At 36.8% G+C, this 22,546-nt stretch overlaps 1 protein-coding gene across 1 annotated transcript; it reads right to left on the bottom strand.

Moving 5' to 3' along the window:
• Positions 1 to 16,138: 16,138 nt before the first annotated feature.
• On the bottom strand, positions 16,139 to 19,166 carry htr7a (5-hydroxytryptamine (serotonin) receptor 7a). Its single transcript, XM_056477340.1, has 2 exons — positions 18,559 to 19,166; positions 16,139 to 17,283 (listed from the first exon to the last, which is right to left on the bottom strand). The coding sequence occupies exons 1-2, from the start codon at positions 19,164 to 19,166 to the stop codon at positions 16,452 to 16,454; spliced, it is 1,440 nt and encodes a 479-aa protein (XP_056333315.1). The 3' UTR covers positions 16,139 to 16,451.
• Positions 19,167 to 22,546: the final 3,380 nt, after the last annotated feature.

Genomic DNA, 22,546 nt, shown 5'->3' with positions numbered 1-22,546 from the left:
CATTAATCAGAATTCAATAGAAAGCTTTCTGGCAGACATTTCAATTCTCCCAAGTGCCCAATGGCTTCATACTGAAAGATTTCCAAAAACACTCAGTCTTGAGGTTCAGAGAGTGGTAGAACCTCAAGAAATAATGTCTCTGCCGTATAGCTACGCTGCTGACTGGACTAATTAAGTTAATCCTCTTGGCTTTAGAGAGAAACCCATTTCTTTAGATCCATTTGCTTCCAGACTGTGTGTGCTTGTGTGTATGTGTGTGTAGGACAGTGACTCATTTTAACAGTTTTACATAAACCTGAACATTCATGCATTAAAGATTTAAATAATGTGGTTAATAAAACCTGTTAAGGCTTAACGTTGTTGATACACATTTTGAATGTATTTCAATAGTGATATCTTGAATTTTTAGGTTGCTTTTGCAAATCATCATTACGTGATGGAAAAAAATTTTCTATGAAGATATTTTAAAGATGGTCCACTCCTTCTCTATTTGTGCCAGATATGATTTAATGCAATGTAAGGTGCTCCATAAACCTCTTTTAATCAATGCCAAGTTAGCAACAACAAAAAAATTCTGATAGAAGTGATGCCTGTCATTGCTGTAAGCAGTCTCCTGCTAACCATCTCCATATATTCTGGAGTTGCCCTCTATTGACAAATTTCTGGTCCAGTGTTTTTGATACACTTAATGAAGCTATTAACCTAAATCTAGACCCTTGACAGCTCTTTATGGTATTTCAGAGAGAGTTGGTTTGACTGTTGCATCTCGCTAGGTTATTGCTTTTTCTTCTAGCTAGACGAGCTTTTCTTCTCAAATGGAAACAGATACTTTCTCCATCACATGCCATGTGGATCCATGAAATCTTTATCTGCATAAAACTTGAGATGTTTACAAGTTAAAATGTTTACTAGAAGGATCTCTCGAATCTTTTTACAAAACCTGGAACCCTGTTTTAGACCATATCAAAGGCATACCCTGTTCAGTTGATATCAGCTCTGGTACACAGTAAATAACTGGAAAGAGGAAATATTGAGTCCTTAACGTGAACTTTTCTTTTTTTATTATTCTTTTATTGTAAACTTGCTCAATTGTTATTATTTTTGTAAGTACTTTTTTTATTTTTTTTTTATAAAAATTTTTTTTTTTTATTTTAAAAAGTTCTCTCTCAAAGGATATGTTTGTTTATAATTTATTATTTAATTTATTTTATTTTGAGGGGATATTGGGAAAATAAGAAAACTAATACTGTAAGTCTGTCATTTTTCATATGTGGTATTGTACTATGTATGGTCTTGTTAAACACTAATAAAAAAGTATTTGTCTGTGACAAACACATTTTAATAAAAAATAGTAATAACACTAATCTTTTTATACATTACAATGCTCTGTTTTGTTTTCATAAACAAAAAATAATAACAAATGATGGCTGGCTGTAAAACGTCATTCAATGTAACGATAGTTATTACTAAGGTTGTTATTATATACTTCATTTTTAATCTTTATCACTATTCCTCAAACCAGCAGGTTTATAATGATGTAAAATATAAACAGTTTAATATGATAGTTTATTCTTTTATATGTTTTAATAAGCAAAATTCTGAATAAATATCAGTTTAAATTTTGCATATCCGTTACACTGAATGATGACATATTTTTTCCCATATTTTTACAAATGTACTTGAAACATTAGACATATATATGCATTCTATGTCTATAAAATGGCTTTTGTGAAATTAGTTTGATGCAGACACCTAATATGTTTGACTTTTTATTATCGGGCTTATTTTTGTGTGTTGTTGTGACTCTAGTCTCTGGTTTTACAATTTCATCTTTACAGTAAACACAAAAAAGATCATATAGTGTTGTGCTCTCTGCTATTTTATTTCACCAGACAGCTTTTGCATGTCCTTTTCTGTCTGTGTTCTCCCAATCACAGATTTGGTGTTATTCCACATTTATGTAGTGGACTCTGTGTGTGCGTGCGTGTGTGTGTGTAATTCATTTGTTTTGCACCATCAAATCAGTGAGAAAGATGTACTCCAGGCTACAAGGTCAGATTGAGTTTTAAAGAGAGTTCTTGCAGAGCTGTTTGTGTATCTGTTTCTCAGATGCGGATCCTCTAATGTGATTTATTAAAGATGTTACAATCAGATCTGCGACATTTAGCCAGGACAGATGAAACATGTCTTTTGGAACACACACACACACGCTCATAAAAGGATTTCAGATTTCCTAGGGGAATACATAGGAAATGAATGTACTCAGTATATCGGTTAGGTGCATCTGAATAATATGGGCATGTGTCTGATTTGATACACTGGAAAAAGTGTATTTTCAATGTTATGAAACTGGGTGGCACGGTGGCTCAGCGGTTAGCACTATCACCTCACAACAAGAAGGTCGCTGTTCCAAGTCCTGGCTTTGGATTCCCCCACAGTCCAAAGACATGCACTATAGGTCAATTGGATGAACTAAATTGGCCATAGTGTATGAGTGGTGTGTGAATGTGGGAGTGTTTGTGTGTTTCCAAGTACTGGGTTTTAGCTGGAAGGGCATCCGCTGTATAACGCATATGCTGGATAAGCTCAGGAACTGAGCTGAATTTAAATGAATTAATGAATGAATGTTAAACTGATTATTACCTATAGGTACATAATGCCTTTTTCTTTGTATTTAATTGTTCAATTTACTAGCAATTAGCTAATTACATTTGCCAAATGAACAGTAAAAGATCATTGCAATATTTAGTTTTAAAAACATTACTTAGGAATTTCAGCCTGCATTCCCTAAATGAAATATGATGAATCAGAAAAGGCTTCCAGTATTGTAAAAATAACCCCGCCATCATTTGATATAAATACACTTCTTCTCTAGCCTACTCCTGTTTCTGTTTGTTCTCCATCTGGATCCCCCATGCACACTGCTGTTTGCCTTCGATAATCTTTTCGACATACCAGACATAAGATGATGCGATAATGAGACTCACAGTCTGCGTGCTGTAAATTGGTTAATGTTAATTTGCTAAGGCAGGCAAAAACTTCATTAATGCTCATAGTTAAGGTTACAAATTCTGAGAAAAAGCAGAGGAAAAATCCTCATTAAAACTAAATTGACAATATTTACTTTGTTAGTGCAGGTTGGGATTCTTGAGGTCAATGATTAATCTTTGCAAATTAATTTTCAGGAAAGAGATGGTCTTGGTCTTTGCAGGGGAAGGAGGGGGTCATTCTAAACAAGCAGATTAAACAATACTCATTCATTCATTCATTCATTCATTTTCTTTTCTGCTTAGTCCCTTTATTAATCTGGAGTCGCCACAGCAGAATGAACCACCAACTTATCCAGCATCTTTTTTAAGCAGTGGATGCCCTTCCAGCTGCAACCCATCTCTGGGAAACATCCATTCACACTCATACACTATTGACAATGTAGCCTACCCAGTTCAGCTGTACCGTGTGTCTTTGGACTGTGGGGGAAACCGGAGCACCCGAAGGAAACCCATGCAAATGCAGGGAGAACATGCAAACTCCACACAGAAACGCCAACTGACCCAGCCGAGGCTCGAACAGCAACCTTTTTGCCGTGAGGCGACAGCACTACCTACTGCGCCACTTTGTTGCCCTATTTAACTGTACTGTTTATCCAATTTAATTTTATATTTATTAATTTAGCAGACACTTTTATCTAAAGTGACTTACAAATGTAAGTAAATACATTAAAAGAAACATAAGATAAAAACTGAACTTCAAATCACCAAGGGGCAAGAGCAGCAGTATTTAGATGCCATGACAAGTCTGAGTTAGTTTAGAAGTAATGTATATACATTAATATGCCAGGACATACACTCACTGGCTACTTTATTAGGTACACCTTAGTACCGAGTTGGACCCACTTTTGCCTTCAGAACTGCCTTAATCCTTCGTCGCATAGATTCAACAAGATACTGGAGATATTCCTCAGAGATTTTGGTCCATATTGACATGATAGCATCTTGCAGTTGCTGCAGATTTGTCACTTTAATCACCTTTCTTCCCCATTCTGATGCTCGGTTTGAACTGCAGCAAATCGTCTTGATGATGTCTACATTCCTAAATGCATTGAGTTGCTGCCATGTGATTGGCTGATTAGAACTTTGCGCTAACAAGCAGTTGGACAGGTTACCTAATAAAGTGAGTGTAGATAAGGTGATTGTATAGTTCCTATAGAAAACCCTGTTAAAATCTATTGCTTAACAGTACCAACAGCTTAATGGTACGGGGTCTTTGTTATCTCATTTTCCACTCTAAAATGCACCACACATTCTCTATTGGAGACAGTTTGGGACTAAGGGCAGGCCAGTCAAGTACCTGTATGCTCTTCCTCCACAGCCAGGACTTTGTAATGTGTGTAGAATGTAGTTTTGCATTGTCTTGTTGGAATATGGATGGGTGTTCCTGAAAAAGAAGGCAGCATTATTGTGCTCCAAAATGTCCCTTTCAGCATTAATGGTGCCATCACAGAAGTGCAAGTTACCTTTGTCGAGGGCACTGACACAACCCCATACTCTGACAGACCCTGGCTTTTGGACTTGTTGCTGGTAACAGTCTGGATGATCCTTTTCTTCTTTGGTCCAGAGCACACCATGTCCAGAAATACCTGAAATACTGATTCATCTGACCACAGTACAAGTTTCCACTATGTGATGGCCATCCCAGATGCCTATGACCCCAGAGAAGTCGACGCCACTTCTGGACACTGTTAGCATAGGGCTTCATTGTGGCACAGTACAGATTTAACTGCCTTTTGTGGATGCAACTACGTATTGTGATACTTGACAAAGGTTTGCCAAAGTAACTCTGAGCCCATGTGGTGATATCGCTTATAGATGAATGACAATTCTTCATGCAGTGCCGTCTGAGGAATTAGAGATCACAGTAATTCAGCTTAGGCTTGCACCCTTGTCTTTTACACAATGAAAGTTCCTCAAGATTCCTTGAATCTTTTAGTTATGTTATGCACTGTTGAAGCTGAAATATTCCAGTATCTTACTTCGCGGAACATTGGTTTTAAATATTTTAAATTTCAATAATTTTCTCATGTGTTTGATGGCAAACTGGCGATCTTCAGCTCATCTTTGTTCCTAAAGGACTAGACCTTTCTTGCTGCTTTTGTACCAAATCATACAATCAGCTGTTGACATCACCTGTTTCAAATCACATCATTATTAAGCCAATTTACCTAATTACCAGCCCTTAATTGTTCCTGTCCCAACTATTTTGGAATAAGTTGCAGGTCTAAATGACAGGAAAGGATGTATATTTACAAATGAACTGAAGTTGACCAGACAAAACAAAATGTCTTATTGTCTGCAATGAAATACAAGTCAAAGTAAATTTGGAAATCACTTTTTATTTGCATTTTCTATTCTGTCCCTACTTTTTCTTATTTTGGGTTGTAGTACAATATTATGTACTGTCATCATAAAAAAGACATAAGAAATTTAGCCTTTAATTGTCACTGTCAAATTTGTTATTAGAACTATTATGTTTTAAAATGTAAAAAAAAATCTTCTCCACAGCACTTGGGAAATATTTTTTAAAAATCACAGGCTAATAATTTGACTTTCAACTGTACATGCACTATAGTCATATGTTTGTGATTTGTATCTCTCATATGAGTGTGTGTGTGTATGTGTGCTTCCTGTGTCCATGCTGTGAGATTATGGGATAGCTGTTGGGAGCATAGCCCTCTGTAATCAACCTCACAGAGGGGAACTGATCTCAGAGGCTTAAACACTCATAGTGCATCCTGAGACTGACATGGGCTTTTTTTCTAAGCATTGCCCTTCCCACTGAGTGCCCAGATCACACGTAAACGGGCAGGTGTCGACATACAGCCTCTCATTTCCAAACAGGTGCTTCAAGAGTCTTGTAGACTCTGAATTCAGTATTTGTTGAGAATATGAGTTAAAATTAACCACCAGCTTTGTGTTTAATAGATATCCAATAGATGTATATACATTGATGGCTTGCCTAAAATAAGGTTAAATTTGGGTTGTCAGTGAAAATCTAGCAGATGTGTAACAATAGCCTAAAATAGACTAGTCATCAAATAGAGAGATTAGACAAACCTCACATGTATAGTCATTTATTACTGCCTATTTGATGACTATTTTTACACATATATTAGATTTTTCACTGACAGCCCAAATTTACTATTGTTTTAGCCATCATGTCTATTAAAAATAAAAATTTGCTGGGTTTAGGCTAAATTTAATTTGAATGATGATTTGCACCCTGGTTTAACCTCTTAAGGCCCAAGGTGTTTTTTTACATGCATTTTTAATTTCTTTTTGCTATTTGGGCTTATTGGAACCTAATTAGAATAAAAATCTAAGTATCATCTTTGGATATGATGTACTTTTAGAGAAAAATGATGTCCATATGTGTGGACTCGTAGTCCGAATTTACATAAAACACTTTTTCCTGAATGTTTTTAATGCATATATAACATAGATTGTTTTTTAACTTGCTTTGACTATCAGAGAGTAAAAACAACATTTTTTTATCATTTTGGACAGTTAAAAATAGTGTTTTGCACATTTCATATTCTGCAAAACAGTTGCAGGATGACACCGTATGTCTGTAACAAAATATAAAACATTCAAAGTATTTTAAATAGCCACTTACAGTAAGAGCTAAAATGTGCTATCCGCATATGTGGACACTCAAGGCCTAGGAGGTTAAACATTGTTTTGTAAATGTGTTGGCAATGTATGCTAATTATGTCTATATAGTCTTGCACATTTACATCTCTGTAATAGAATAGTAAATAAACAGTGTAGTGAAACAAGCATCCAAACCTAAATAAAACATACAGAAAACTTTTTATTATATTAGTGCAGCTTGGATAAACATTTTTCCAATATAGATTTGTATAAAAAAAAAACAAATAAATAAGTAAACCAATCTAACCAGCTACAAGGTGAATCTATTGTCAAGGACAAAGATACAAAACATTGTGTGAAACTTCTTATATGAGAGAGGGTACTACAATCATGTGTGTATGTGTGTCATGCTTCATTAAGTTTTTTCTAAATACAGTATCTTACTGTGTATATATATAAACCAAAAATGTGACTGTCCATTGCTGAGCACTTCATATAGATAACTGTAATTTTATTTTTTAACCCACAGATGAAAATAGCCTTCATCTCAACCAAATATTTCCCTATTCTATGAAATTATACTTCAATGGAAAGAGATGTATTACTGGTATTGTGGTCTATAGTCACACATACGTTATTTGAACATTTCGAAAGTTTGAGAGCAAAATAAAAACTGACTCTATGACATCATTCCAGAGCATGCAGTTTTAACCACTTCCTCTGTTAAACAAGATTATGCTGATGGTTTAAACAAAATAAATTTCAACCACAGAGCTGCTGCTCATTGGATATTTTCTCTTTTTTGGTCTATAGTCAGTAGACACTAGAGATCTGATTTGAGTTTTTGCATTGAAATCCCAGTAGAAATCCCAGCCCATTTGTTATTTGGCACCAATAACCGTGCCCCTTTCAAAGTTACTAAATCACCTTTCTTCTCCATTGAGGTAGTTGATTGAACTTCAGCAGCTTGTCTTGACCACTTGAACACTCAAAAAATGACTTTTGCTGCTTGTTAAACTACTTGGGTGTCACGGTGGCTCAGTGGTTAGCACTGTTGCCTCACAGTAAGAAGGTCACTGGTTCTAGCCCTAGCTGGGTCAGTTGGCATTTCTGTGTGGAGTTTGCATGTTCTAATCGTGTTGGCGTGGGTTTCCGCCAGGTGCTCCGGTTTCCCCCACAGTCAAAAGACATGCGGTACAGGTGAGATGTATGTACTAAATTAGCGTAGTGTATGTGTGTGTGTGGGTGTGTGTGTGTGAAAGAGAGTGTATGGGTGTTTGTGTACTTGGTATGTGTGCTGGGGTGAGGCTGAAAGGACATCCGCTGCGTAAAACATATGCTGTTATTTGGCGGTTCATTCCGCTGTGGCAACCCCTGACAAATAAGGGACTAAGCCAAATGAAAATGAATGAATAAACTACTTTTTTAAAATGAGTTGAAAACACAATTCTTTTTGGAGGACAACTTAATTGTCTTATGTTCAATCTACATACATTTGTAAAAAAAACGGTTAAGTTAACTTAATCGATTTGTGTTTGGACAACATGCAGGAATGGTGTGGAGCCCAGCATTTTTTACAGTGAACATTGGGCTTCTTCCTGTGCCACCATGTGTTGTACATGAGTTTTCTGTGCTGTACTTGAAAACAGCGAGGAAAAAAGTGTGAAATCTTTACAACTAGGATTGAGTGACCCATCATGAATGGTCAATTTACTTTATATGCACTTCTCTGGATTGTGCAAACCTTGCTCAAACCACAGAGATAGCAGGTGCATATAAAACAGTGTATTACACATCATATTATGCAGTCAATTTTAAGAACTGTACTTACATTCCTCTCAAGTATTATCTAGCAGACGTGTGTGAGATTTACAAGTGCACCACTGACTACTAATTCACTGTAAAACTAAGAAAAGTGAAGCCTTTAAACAAACACATTGTTTCACAGCAGGCGACACAGTGGCTCAGTGGTCAGCACTGTCACCGCACAGCAAGAAGATCACGTCATTTCTGTGTGGAGTTTGCATGTTGGCATGGGTTTCCTTCGGGTGCTCCGGTTTACCCCACAGTCCAAAAACATGCACTATAGGTGAATTAAACTAAATTGGCCGTAGTGTATGAGTGTGTATGGGTGTTTCCCTGTAATGGGTCACAGCTGGAAGGGCATCCACTGCGTAAAAAATATGCTGGAATAGTTGGTGGTTCATTCTGCTGTGGCGAGCTTTGAGAGACTAAGCCAAAGGAAAATAAATGAATGAATGTTTTGCAGCATTGTGTTTTATTTATTTTACATTGTAATCCCCATTTGACTAAATGACTGCATGGATCTACTGTGTTTTTATGTTGAGGATCCAAACACAAATGTAATTTTATGTATATCCTGCTTTTTTCTAAAATGGAGAAAAAATGTACATGTTCAAATTGTGGAGATTTATACTTGAGATTTTATATTGTAGACCAAAAGGTATCCATCTAAATATAAATGGTCTTCGTCAGCATCAAATAAAATATAATGCTTCTCTAATTTGCAGTTCTTGTTCTCATTTGCTTTAAAAGTTAAGTAATGTTAAATAAAAATTGCTAGTTTGTTTTAAAAAAATCATTGTGTTAGAATGTCTTAATTATTGTTTTCCTAAAATAAGAAACACTGGTTCTTGGAAATTATAATTTTTTATTTTATTTTATTTTAGGGTGTTAAAATTTATTCATCACTTTAAAGGGCACCCCTTTATCAAGATTTAAAAGAAGTCTTTTGTGTCTCCAGAATATGTCTGTAAAGTTTCAGCTCAAAACGCCCATCAGATTATTTATTATACCTTTCAGAATATTGGAATTTTCTGCTCTGGACACCATGTTTTTGTTGCCTGTGCCTTTAATGCTAGTTCTCCCCACCCACCGTTCCCACATGCCTGTCAGAGTGTGCCTCAATCTCCGCCTGGGCTGCGTCAGATAAACAGAACAGTGACAGACATGAAAAAGGCAGATCTCATGTAATGTTTGTAAGAAATACTACAGTAAGAACTTTCCCAATGATTATTTGATGTATTTGTTGTGGAGTTGCAATGATGAGTCACACACAATGTCGTTACAAACACACACAGCATGTGCGTTTAACTTTGCAGTGTTTTTGCACGCAAATGTGACAGGATACACATTAATATCCACTGCTGTATGGATATCTGTTATGTTAATGTACAAAATAAGCCTGATTTAACATCTACAAACCAGGACTGAAGCGTCTTCTTTTATAATTGTACCGACACATGGCTGTGATAAGGTAAAGATGGTAAAATCGCTGTAATTCATTAAAAACATGCACTGTTTTAAACACGTTTTAAACTTGTAAAAGTCATTCTTGAGCACATTTGATGATGATTGATGATCACAGAGAGCTGAACAGAACCTTTAATCGTGTTGCTTTGCACATGTCCTGTCTTGTTGATATGATTATACACGTTACGACAGAGAAATGTTAATACGTGGTTGTCAATCAATTTGGTGGGCGGGGAAACCATACTCCTATGTCACATTGCGGTGGGTCTAAAATGGGAGGGATTTGGATCCTATTGTAACGTCAGAAAATTGTCAAAAAACTTATTGTGTTTATATCACCCCGATATGACAGTGGATACACTATACCTACACACAGTTCTGTCCAAACAGCTTACAAAAGATGATTTTCATCATAGATGCTCTTTAAATAAATAATAAATAACTTTTTAAGCAATAATTGTTGCTTAATTAGTTATTCTTGTCTTGTTCATTTATCTTGGAAGAAGAAAAAAACAAGATTTATTTCCTATTTTCAAGATTATTTGCCTCAAGATTGCTGTGCAGCCTGTTGGTTCTTATTCCCAAAGAGCATATGTGGAAGCCAGATGTACAGACAGTCGCTCAAGTATTATTACAGTCTACTTTATAATCATAATTGCATTAACCATTATAGTAATTACCTGTGCTGACAGCTGAGAAAGTCTTTAGGTTATCACATAATCAGTGCAGCGAGGAAGCCCTGCAGTCCAGTGAACAGCTTTCCCTCCTGCTGAAACACTGAGTGACAAAAGCAGAGAGACAGATCAGAATGGATTAGTGGGTAAAAGCCATCCTTACAGGCCAGCAGTGAGTAACGGGTCACATTTCGAAACAGCAGCGACAAGTCTTTTTAATAAAGAGCCAATCAGAGCACAGCATTGAAGAGCCTTTATTTCTGTTTTTCTGAATTCCACTGATTGATAAGTAATGTTGAATATAATGCACATGTTATAATGCTGATTAGTGTCTCTGATTACTGTTATGGCCAAATAAGCCAGTGTGAATGTTTATTACTTTTTTAAAGCCCAGCCAAACAAAAGTATGAGCTAATCAGTCTTAAGTGCGCAGAATGCTTGCAGATGAAGCCTCTTGTTTTTTTTCTGGTTCTCATCTCTCTCTCAGCAGGTAGTCGGAGCGATTTCTGTTACCAACACACTTGTGAAGCACTTCACATGTAAATGGCACCCAGCCTGATTAAGAATGCGGACATATCTATTTTTCAGAAATCACATAAAGAGCAGTTCAGCAATCCATGACTGCCTCTACAGCAAGATGTGAAGTTGTATGATTATTGTGCTCTGAATGCCGCACGCTGAAAGAACTGTGGATGCAAATGAGCTCTGCAAAATGTATTAAAGCAATTTCATTTGGAATCATTTATTTTGGGCGTAATGTGATTTTCAGAATGAATCTCCTGGTTCCCAATGTAATTTTAAAAGCTGCAATGAATTGGTGTTTGAGGTGGCATGGTGGCTCAGCGGTTAGCACTGTTGCCTCACAGCAAAAATGTCGCCGGTTGAAGTTACGCCTGGGTCAGTTGACATTTCTGTGTGGATGTGCAGGCTGCATGTTCTCCCTGTGTTTGCGTGGGTTTTCTCCGGGTGCTCTGGTTTCCCCCACAGTCCAAAGACATGCGATATAAGTAAATTGGGTAAACTAAATTGTCCATAGTGTATGAGTGCATGTGTGAAGGTGTTTCTCAGTACTGAGTTGCGCCTAGAAGGGCATTCACTGTGTAAAACATGCCATATAGCCATTCCACTGTGGCGGCCTCTGATAAATCAGACACTAAGAATGAATGAACTAGTGTTCATAAGGAGAAGATGACTCCAGTTTGACAATAATCTAGAATAAATGTCATCAGTGATGAATGGGAGAGGATTTCTTACAGTTTTTAAATTGGTTTGATATTATATTTTTATAAGTAATGTGTACATTTTCAAATCTTCTACAAAAAAATCTTCTACACATGTAACACCAGTCATTCCTGATTGGTTTTATTATAATTGCACATATTAATCATTGTAAATCCACCAGAGGCTGCTGTCGACTGACTGACTGATTGGTCGACTGACCCACTCTCCTCCTTCCCTTAACCCAACCGAAAGTGTTTTAAAATGCAATCTAGAAAAAGAAAAGCCCTTGCGGCAGTCTGATTTTTACCATGTTTTCAGATTTTACCACATTCTCATCCTGTTATTTACTTGTTTGTTTTATTTTTGGCTTTTGTTTTTTTTTTTACTTTCTGGAACCGTTCTTTGCCGGACTCAAACACAGTAGTCACAGTCAACTCTGCTCTGTATCTCAAATCCTTCAACGTACGCAGCGAGCCACAGGACAAACTGGTAACAGCAGAAAAGCCATCCACATGGAGGCAAGTGTGAAAAGGAACAGCATTATACCGCCCCACGTAGCACACATTTTAAAGACGAAATGCAGCTATCGGTTCCTCTGGCTTCATAATTCGCAATCTCCAGAAATGTATATAGGGCTACATTTTCAGAATGAGCTTATGTTGACACTTTGGTTTAAATACCTTTATAACCCCTTCATTTAAGTGTGCTTAAATCTTACAGGTTCTTAAAAACACATCCAGTTGCAAACATTTCACTGTAGTTTAGGGTTAAACTTTGCGATGACCCCAAAATCACATGTTCTGAACTGTAGTGCTGATCAACTATAATCCCAAGTTGACGTTACAGATTTGATGTGACTATTGCAGATTCACACATTGCGATATCAATGCTGAAACGATATATTGGCAACTATAATATAATACTAAAAGCTTTGAAAATGTACCAATTGCTTCTGAAAATGGTGCCAAATCAATTTAAATGCCAAGAGGGTAAATAAAGATGAGGAAAATGTGAAAGCACAGGTGATTACAGCCCACTCAAAATTCCCTGCTCTTGCTCTTTCGGCTGAAAGGATTTTCTCAGTGGGGTGAAATGTGAGGGAATTATTCTGACCTATAATTTTACAGTCCTCCAGTCCATCTACCGCTGCAGTGCCAACCTTTATGTTATTTTACTTGTTGAGTTCAGCGGGCAAAAATTATTTGTATGTCTCATCAGGAGGCATGCACCAGAGCAGGTTCATGTCAAGTGAAACAACCGTGTGAAATGAGGAGCTTCATCATCATCCTCATTGGAGTCTCTGTGTGAATGGATCTTTCACCAGCGGCAGGTAGCTGTCACAGGTAGACATGCTGGACCCTTAAAATAGATTTCCCAGCAGGGCCTCAAGGACTGGCCAACTAATTAGATTTGAGTCATAACAAGTGCTCTAGTGATTCTAAGTGAATGGGAGCACCTCCCCCACTCTACGCTTCTCTTTTCTTGCCTTTCTCCCTCCTTCCGTTCCTCATCCTGGATGTATTCAATATTCAAGGTGTCGTCAAACAATGGCATCCTAATGGGAAAACTGTAACAAGTGAGGTAACTGGGCAACAGTTCAGTTTTATATAGAGCTAGCAATGTTTTGAAGTTGATACAAGACGAAAGTACATCCCAAATAGCCCAATTCTTTCATTGTTTATTCCAACTCGTATGGGACAATTTGCACAAGGTGTGACATTAAAACATGTACAGTACAATAGTAAAAACACACTTTGTTTAGGCTACTTTACATTTTGATGCGTTTGCTTTTCATATTTACACAATTGGATGCACTGTACAAAGTGAATAATTACAAATCATCAGGGATTTTGAGAACTCTGACGTGTGTTTAATAAATACAAGTGACATATACGCCAATTGCATCAGATCTGTGCAGAATCAATCTATAAATAGCTGCCGACAATAAAGAGACCCGAGTTCATCTCATTAGAATCCCTTTAATTACTGATCGGCGATCAGATTTCCTCTTGTTCCTTCTGGCTTCACCACAGCTGCGGAAAGAAACTTAGCCGACATTAGATCTGAGCTTTAATGCTCTTGCCATCAATGCAGCGGTTTTATATGGATTGAGCATGTGCAAATTGAAAGCAGAAATGATTTGTCTTTGCTTGCGTTTAAGCACAAAATCGCAACAATCAGACACAGATGAATCACACTTAGCAAGCTAACAAGTGGTGACAGTTGACAAACGAGTTTCTCACGGCTCGATAAAGGTTTTTAAAGCAGAAACCAAGCTGAGTGGTTTTCTGTTTTCAAGGAAGGATAAATCTAAGCAGATTTCTCCCCCGCAGTTCTATTGATCCTGTGTATCTCCAATCTCTCAAATCCACTGAGTGACAACGTATCAAGATACTAGTGCAAAATTATACATGTCCTTTTTTATAATTCATACAAATATGAATATAAACCCTTTGCACTTTTCTGAAGTTTCAGAAACTGATGTTATTATTGAATAAAAGTCTACATTGGTGAAAGGGAAATGACTTCTAATGTAATTTTTATATTATACCAAAAGAAATCCATAATATACTCCAAAAAAAATGACGTTTGCTGTTTGTTCAAACGACTCACAGTGAGGGAAATAAGTGTTCAACAAGTCAGCATTTTTCTCAGAAAACATATTTCTAAAGATGCTGTTGACTCCAGATGTTGATAGGACTCTTATGTGGAGAATGAAGTCACATGCATTGCTCAGGTGTGATTTTCATATTTTTTTTCAGACTTCAACTAAGTGTAAAAATTTTGATGGTTCTCTGGGTTTCGTCTATCCAATCTGATCTTTATTTTGTATTTTATATTGGATTCGAGTCAGGTGGTTGGCTGGGCCATTTTACGGCTTGATTTTCTTTCTCTGAAAGCATTTGAGATTTTCCTTGGCTGTGTTTTGGATTCATAGCTATGTTTCCATCCACCTATTTTTATGCGCATCTTGGATATGTGCATAAACAATGGCTGATGGAAAGCCAAGATGCGCATACATTTTGAAAATGCGCATAAAAACATGTGCATAACTGAGTGAGAGAAACTTTTTATTCGATAAAAAAAGATAAACTGCAATGGAAACACTTTTACCCAACAAATTCCAGTATGCGGATTAAAAAAAGATCATGTGATTTTGTTATTACAGATCATGTGATGATCAAAATGTGTGTGTGAATGGACAAACCAGCAGGCTGAACACATTGTAAAACATCTGAAATGTTGTTTCGGTCATTCTAAAACGCCTTAATCATTTCAGTACTAGTGTTATTATATTATTAATGACCTCCAGAATCAAGAGCGTCTGTGCTCTACGTCTCATGCCTTCAAACGCCACAGCACATTCACATTCAAGATTGCCTTCTGAGGCGCAAGTCATTTATTAAATAAAGAAAAGACTTACGCAGCTTCTCCTACCACAGCAAATTCCGTTTTTACTGTTGATTTTTGACGCCAGTTAATTAGGAATTGTTCGATTTTGTTCGATTTAACTCGTTGGATGGAAACGCTGCTTTATTCACGTCTTTTATGCGATAATCCAGTTTTACACTTAAAGTTAATTTGCATTTTTGGATGGGAACAGCTATTGTCTTGCTGAAATGTCCACTCTGGTTTCATCTTCATCCTCCTGCTAATGTAGGTGTTGGACTAAAGCAGCTGATATTCATTTACACCAAGGAAGGGCAGAGGGTTGCTGAATAACTACTGAGCGATTTCAGCTTCTGTCTGGGCCTTTACTGCCTTTTTACACCTCCTTTTCTTTATGTGTTCAGTATTTTGTCATGTGTCATTTCATTTTATTACACACAACTTAATTTCTAAACTAATTAAATTTGTTTTCTTTATATATATATATATGTGTATGTATTTCTTTGATTGTTATCAACATCTGGTGAAAATTTCAATTCAACATCATCTTTAGCAATATGTTTTCTGAGAAAAATGGTGCTGTGTTCAATGCTTATTTACCCCACTGCATTTAAATTGAGCTGAAACAACAAAATTCTTGAGTTTGTTTTAGACAACTTGATTGTTTTATGTTCAATCCATTTAAATTTGTAAAAATCATTAAGTAAACTTAGTTCCTTCATGATGTCCAAACACAAATCGATCGTGTGGAACCCAGCATTTTTTACAGTATAGGCTTTCCACAACTTCTAAAACATGTACAGACAACATAGACGTTACACCCACAACTGTTGTATCAATACAATTAGAAATAAACTAATTCTGTATATTTGCAGAATTGATAACTGTGAAAATGCTACTTCAGTCTGATAACGGTTCATTTTTTCTGTTCTTTTGGATTGTCTGGAATTAAACTATTAGTAAAGTGAAAAATCAGTAAAGCTGGACTCATCTGCTATATGTTTTTTTCTTCATAGTTTTTCCAAAAGAAAGCCAGTGATGTTGTGTTCCTGTGTCAGCCAAGAAGAGAAAACGCAATGTGCATCGACCCTTGTGCACCTCTCTGTCCAATTTGACAACTGTGTAGTTACCGCCATGACACCTTCCAAACATCGCACGATCCTAAATGCCACCATTTAGGTCTGTGCGCTTGTATCTGTGCAATGTTATCCTTTGAACTCCCTGTATGTTACGTGCACAGTTTAGGTCACCCAGAGACGACCACCTCCGGTCTTTCCACCAATCGTAGGGCCTCATGCATCCCAGCGGCTGACAGTCTGCGGTTAATATTGCGGTATCGGCAGCTGAGGAGGCTTCGGTAGGTAGTTCTTAGGTCGCGGTTGAAGAAAGCGTAGATGAAGGGATTGATAAGCGAGTTTGCGTAGCCAAGCCACAACAGCGTTCTCTCAACCCACAGTGGGATGCAGCTACACTCTGTCCCGCAGATGAAGGGCCGCGCCGTGGAGAGCAGGAAGAATGGGAGCCAACAGATGGTGAATGCTCCAACTACAATCCCAAGAGTAGCCGCGGCTTTCTGTTCCCGCTTGAAAATGGAGATGCTCCTACGGTCTGAGCACCTCCTGCCCACTCCTCGCAGGATTCGAGGCAGACGCGCACACTCTTCCACTTCCCTCTGAAGCTTGATGGCAACAGTTACGCAATCCACTCCTGTGGGCTCTTCTGCCCCATCTCCTCCATCCTCTTCCACCTCATCTTCCTCTACTTCTTCCTGTCCCACACGAGGGAAGCCGGTGATGGTGTGTTTGGCAGCACTGAGCTTGGCAGCACGGTAGATGCGATAATACATGACCAGCATGACGGTCATGGGGATGTAAAATGCAACAGCCGTGGAGTAAATAGTGTAGCCGAAGTCCTGGCTGATCAGACACACGCGGTCATCGTTGACATTCTGTGCCCAGCCGAAGAGAGGTGGAAGCGTGATTGACGCAGAGAGCAGCCACACAGACAGCACCATTTTGGCCATACACCAGCCGTTCTGTCTCACCGGGTATGTTAGGGGTCTGGTGATGCCAAGGTATCTGGGATAGAGAAAAAATACAGATTCAAAGGCATGAACATGGAAACCCATGGAGACATGACTTTTTAAAATATTCATGTGCTGTTTTAGATGTTTTTATTTTGCTATTTTCTGTTTTAATTTTAGATTTTTTTTATTTATTTATTTATTTTATGATCTATACAATTTTATTTATATCATTAATTTTGGGTTTTTAATCAAATATGTCAGCTTCAGCTAAATAGGGTAGCTATAATAACCCTGCTTAGGTTGATGGACACTGAGTCTATGCAACTTTAGATTAATTTTAAGCACCCTTGTATATACTTTATACAATTCTGGCTAGTCTGCTCAAAAAAAACAACCAAAAAAAGAGAATAATTTACTGAAGATGAAAGATCATAGAAACCTACCAACAATATATATATATATATATATATATATAGTGCTCAGCATATAAGCACATCCCTCACGAATCTCTTTTAAATTCATATTTTTAATAGGAAGCTATACAATAATATATTTGTGCAGATACATTAGATTAGTCAGTACTGAAGCCAAATCTGGAGCTTATCTAACAAAATAACTTACGATAATGGTCCAAAAACTAGTATACCCAAATTTATATGTTATGGAAAAATAATAAATACAAATTTAAAAAAAGAACAATCAAGAGAAGCAAAAACATTGAAAAATTTTGTTGAAATTTCGCAGGTGTAATTTTTTCTTGCAATATTTTACTTGAATTTAAATGTATTAACTTTCAATTTCTAAATATGTTTGGTGGCTAAAATATTATTTTACTAAATATATCTGTTTAGTAAATCTGTTCTGTTTAAATGCACCAAAATATATTGCCTATATTCACTTATAATGGATAAATAATATTCATTTTCAATGAGCACTGACTCATAATCACACTTTTCATACTTATAATCATTTATATGCATATTCTAATTTATTAAAATTTTATCTTTATCAGTCTAGGAGAATATAAACCCATACCAATTAATAAATATTCTATTGATCAAAAAGTTAACTTACCCAAAATCTAATTTGAGATCTAACTTTAATTGAAGGTTAAAATGTCCTAGTAAGAAGCATATTAGCTTAAATTAATGAATAGTCCACTGTAAAATTATTATTGACTGTTGGTAGGCTAAATAACAAATAATACATGTAATTATTATTAGTATTGTAAAATGTTGATAAACAAATTACCATGTATTTATTATGTATCAATATACTAATTATAATTATGTAAAATAATAATGAGTGCCCTGTTAAGAACACTTACCGATCAATGCTGATAACACAGAGAGTCATGATGGACGCGGTGCAGCACATCACATCCATGGCTATGAACACGTTGCAGAAGAACTTGCCAAAAATCCAGCGTCCACCGATCAGGTCCGTGATGCTGACGAACGGCATCACCGCGAGCGCAACGGAGAGGTCCGCGAGCGCGAGGGACACGATCAGATAGTTAGAAGGCTGCCGTAGCTTTTTCACGAAACACACGGAAATGACCACGAGCATGTTCCCGCAGATGGTGATGAGTGTGAGCATGGTCAGCACTCCACCGATCAGTACCTTCTCCACCTCTCCATAGCTGAGGATCTGCTCCGCGCAGCGCGTGCCGTTCGCCACCTCCATCATCTCCAGAAGGATCGGAGAGCTGGAGGGCTTCATATCCAAGGACCCGGAGCCCGCAGCCACAGCCACCTCTCCAGACTCGTGCGCAATCTTGAATAGGTGAGGGACGAGGACCTCAGAGATCATAATGCCGTTAAAGGTTTCCACATTTGCTCCTGTCTCTCGCGCGCGCTCCTCAGCCATCAAGGACTTCATAGTTTCTCCGTGGCTTTGCGCGACAGTAGTTCTGTTGGTATCGCCCAGCACCATGCCGTGCTCCTTTTATCCATCAACTTTTCCGAGCTCCCGATGATGGCACGAGATCACAGATGCGCGCGCAATGAGTGATGCGCATCCGATTATCGTTCAGTCACTGTCGCGCGGCTAATTTCTCTATTTTTAGAGATCACTTGTTCGTCATTTTCGCACACCATGTTCCCGCCAAAAAGTGAGAGAGGTTTAAATTCATGGTTTTGTTTTGAAGTATGAACCGGTGGGCAGCGTGCTATGACAAATCCTGTATTTTACTCACAACATGATATGGAAGGATAATTTTTATAAGTTACATTACAGTAACATAATGCCGGCCCTAGACAGCCTGTTGAAAGGGGTGGTTCTTTTTCTCAGAAAGTGGACCTTTTTGCAGTTATTCACCATTTTCTATTTAATTATGAGATTTAAATACTGCATTTTAGTGACATTTGAAACACTATTTTTGCTGGATTAGCTTGTCAGAAGGTCAGAATAACCACACCTTATGATGTACCAAAATATTTACTAAAAATAAAGAAATATGACAAAGATACTTATTTTTAAAATACAAATATATTACATCATATACCATTTGAAAAAAATCTGAATCTGTTAAAATTTTAAATTAAAAAAACTTCAGCTTCCCTCAGTCAGAATTTGGCCATTTGAATAATAAATAATTAAAACATAATAATCATAATAAATAATGTAGAGCTTCACAATTTTCTTTTCTAATTGAATATTCATGGATAACAACAATAGCCTAAAAAGTATTTAAATTACACCTTTTATTGGTCTTTTGTTTGTTTCAGGAATAAGATCCAATATTTAGAATAAAAGTTACTTGCAAAATGTTTTCTCTATTTAATAACAATACAGTAGTAAAGGTGACTTCTCTTACGTCAGATTGTGTGTTTTCCTGCACAGCTGAATGTTGGTCTCATAAAAAATATCTGTAAGCATTGGACAAAACTGATTAACTGAAGTCACACAGAATCGACAGTCAACAGAGGATTCGGCTTGGTCTTAAAGGGTCACGAAACACTAAAACACGTTTTTTGAGATGTTGACAGACATATATACGTTGCTTTTTTTGATGGGTTATTTTCACTATTTATAATGGCTTAGCAGGCAAAATAGGACAAATGAGCTCATGTATGGGACAAATTCTAGACCTTTGTCCATGAGGGGTGGGTCTTCTGAACCATCCGAACCCCTCTGGCTACAGGCCTGTATTATTTATAAACTTGTGAAATTAAAAACTTGGTTTACTACTCATCCTTATAGGCCATTCAAGTTGTAAGTTAAGTAATTAAAGATTTTACCTAAAACCGGGAGCGGGGTTTGGATGCAGACCTGGTGCAGTGCAATCTGAGCTGCATACAATGTTTTTTAATGGGCTCACCTAACCCTACCCCTAACCCTACCCCTCACAGTGATGTTACTTGCTCCATTTGAGTGCATTGTGTCTGACATTGCATCATTGAGTGATGCAATCTCAGCATGCATCATAAAGGCTGCATCCAGATACTATTGAAAAACATGGTCGTTGAGTCATAAAATGAACGTCAATGGCACTTTAAGAGTCAAAAATTACATGCAGGTCATACTAAATAAACAAAATTAACACCTGTAGCTCTTGAGGGTACATTGAGCACCGGGTACATTGAGTCTTTGGAGCAACAAAAAACTTTTTATCTGCAAACGGTCCTCTTGAGTGAGTTCACCACTGAAAAATATAGTTCACCCAAAAATGAAAATGTACTCACCATATTTATTGACCCTCAAGTGGTTCCAAACCTTTGAATTCTGTTGAATACAGAAGAAGATGTTTTGAAGAAAGCTGAAACCTGTGACCATTCAATGGGAACAAACAAACAATGAAAGTCAATGGTTACACGTTTTCAGCTTTCCTCATAATAACTTATTTTGTGTTCAACAGAAGAAACTCAAATGTATGGAAGAGTTAAAGGGTGAGTAATGGATGACAGAATTGTCATTTTTAGGTGAACTCAGCTTGACACATTATGGCAAACAGTGCAATCTGGCATTTGAGCTGAAGCCGTTTGCTTAGTATTGAGAAAGAAAATGTCTATACTGTATTGTTCGTCAAAATTGTGCTTATCCCAAATGTTGCAGACTATATAAAAAAAATAAGCAAATGACATCAGCCCAAGTGTGAGTTTGTGCTTGTAGCCTGCATCATCATCGACATCATACTGTAGGCTATGTGAGGAAGCTCACACAAACTGTGTGAATGCGCTCAGGACTGTTGGCTGCATAAAACTGGAAAAGTAATAATTTTAACTTTATTGTACTTTAAGGCCTCGAAATATTGTCAAGAGCATTTAACAGATTTCTTCATAATATTAATATATGTTTTATATACATTTATTTTTGCCTGTAGGAGTTTTTTTGACTCTCAAAGTATCATGAGCTGTTTGTTTTATTAGTGTTTTAGGAACTAAAAAAATAATCTTTATTTTGCTAATGAAAAAAATCATTAAAATCTTGGAATGCCGAAGGTGTGTAAATTAATAGCACATCTTTTAGGGAGCCTTACTTTAAGGCTGTTCTTGCCATCTCAAAATTCAGTGTAAAAACAGAATCCTGCATCAGAATCAGCATCTTCTGTGCAGTGGCATTTCTAATGGGTAGAAGTGCTATGATGCAGACCCGTAGTCTATTGTTCTTTTTTCTCAAAAAGTGGAGCTTTTTGCAGTTATTCTTTTTCATTTCTATTAAATTAAAGGTTCAAATACTGCATTTTAGCAACATTTTATGTGCTAATTTTTGCAGCATTAGCTTGTCAGATGTGATCATAACCACGCTTTTTGATGCAACAAAATTATTTCCTATAATTTTGTCAAAGTGTTTATCATACTATTTCACTACAAAGTATTTTTTTAGAAATGTGTGTTTTAAACTATGAGTTATTACAGTTTTATAAATAATTTTTTGAGATTACCATTTTAAATGAAATATTTTGAATAAAGAAGTAGGAAAAAAATACTTCTTTTTAAAAATATAAATTTATTATCATGCATCATTAAAAAAAACAAGTAGGAATCTGTTAAAACTTATTAAAAGCCAACAAAAAAAACATTAAAAACTAGCCTGTAGGTAAATAACAAACTGACCAGTTCATTTCCTCTGTCAGAATTTGTACATTTGAATAATTCAAAATTTAACTTGTCTTAAAGCTTTCTTCTATCGGTTATTTACACAATTTGTGATGGCATACTGTCAAAAATGGCACAGAAGTGCTCATATAGTGGCCAAATTCTGGACTTTGTCAGTGGGGGGGTGGGTCTTTTGAACCACCCGAACACCACTTGGCTACGGGCCTGTGATGTCAACAAGATCCCAAAACAAATGTTTCCCAGTGATGGGTTGCA

Source organism: Danio aesculapii, chromosome 17 (assembly GCF_903798145.1).
Source record: "Danio aesculapii chromosome 17, fDanAes4.1, whole genome shotgun sequence".
NCBI classification, from domain to species: Eukaryota; Metazoa; Chordata; class Actinopteri; order Cypriniformes; family Danionidae; genus Danio; species Danio aesculapii.
This window is presented reverse-complemented; position numbering and strand designations above follow the sequence as displayed.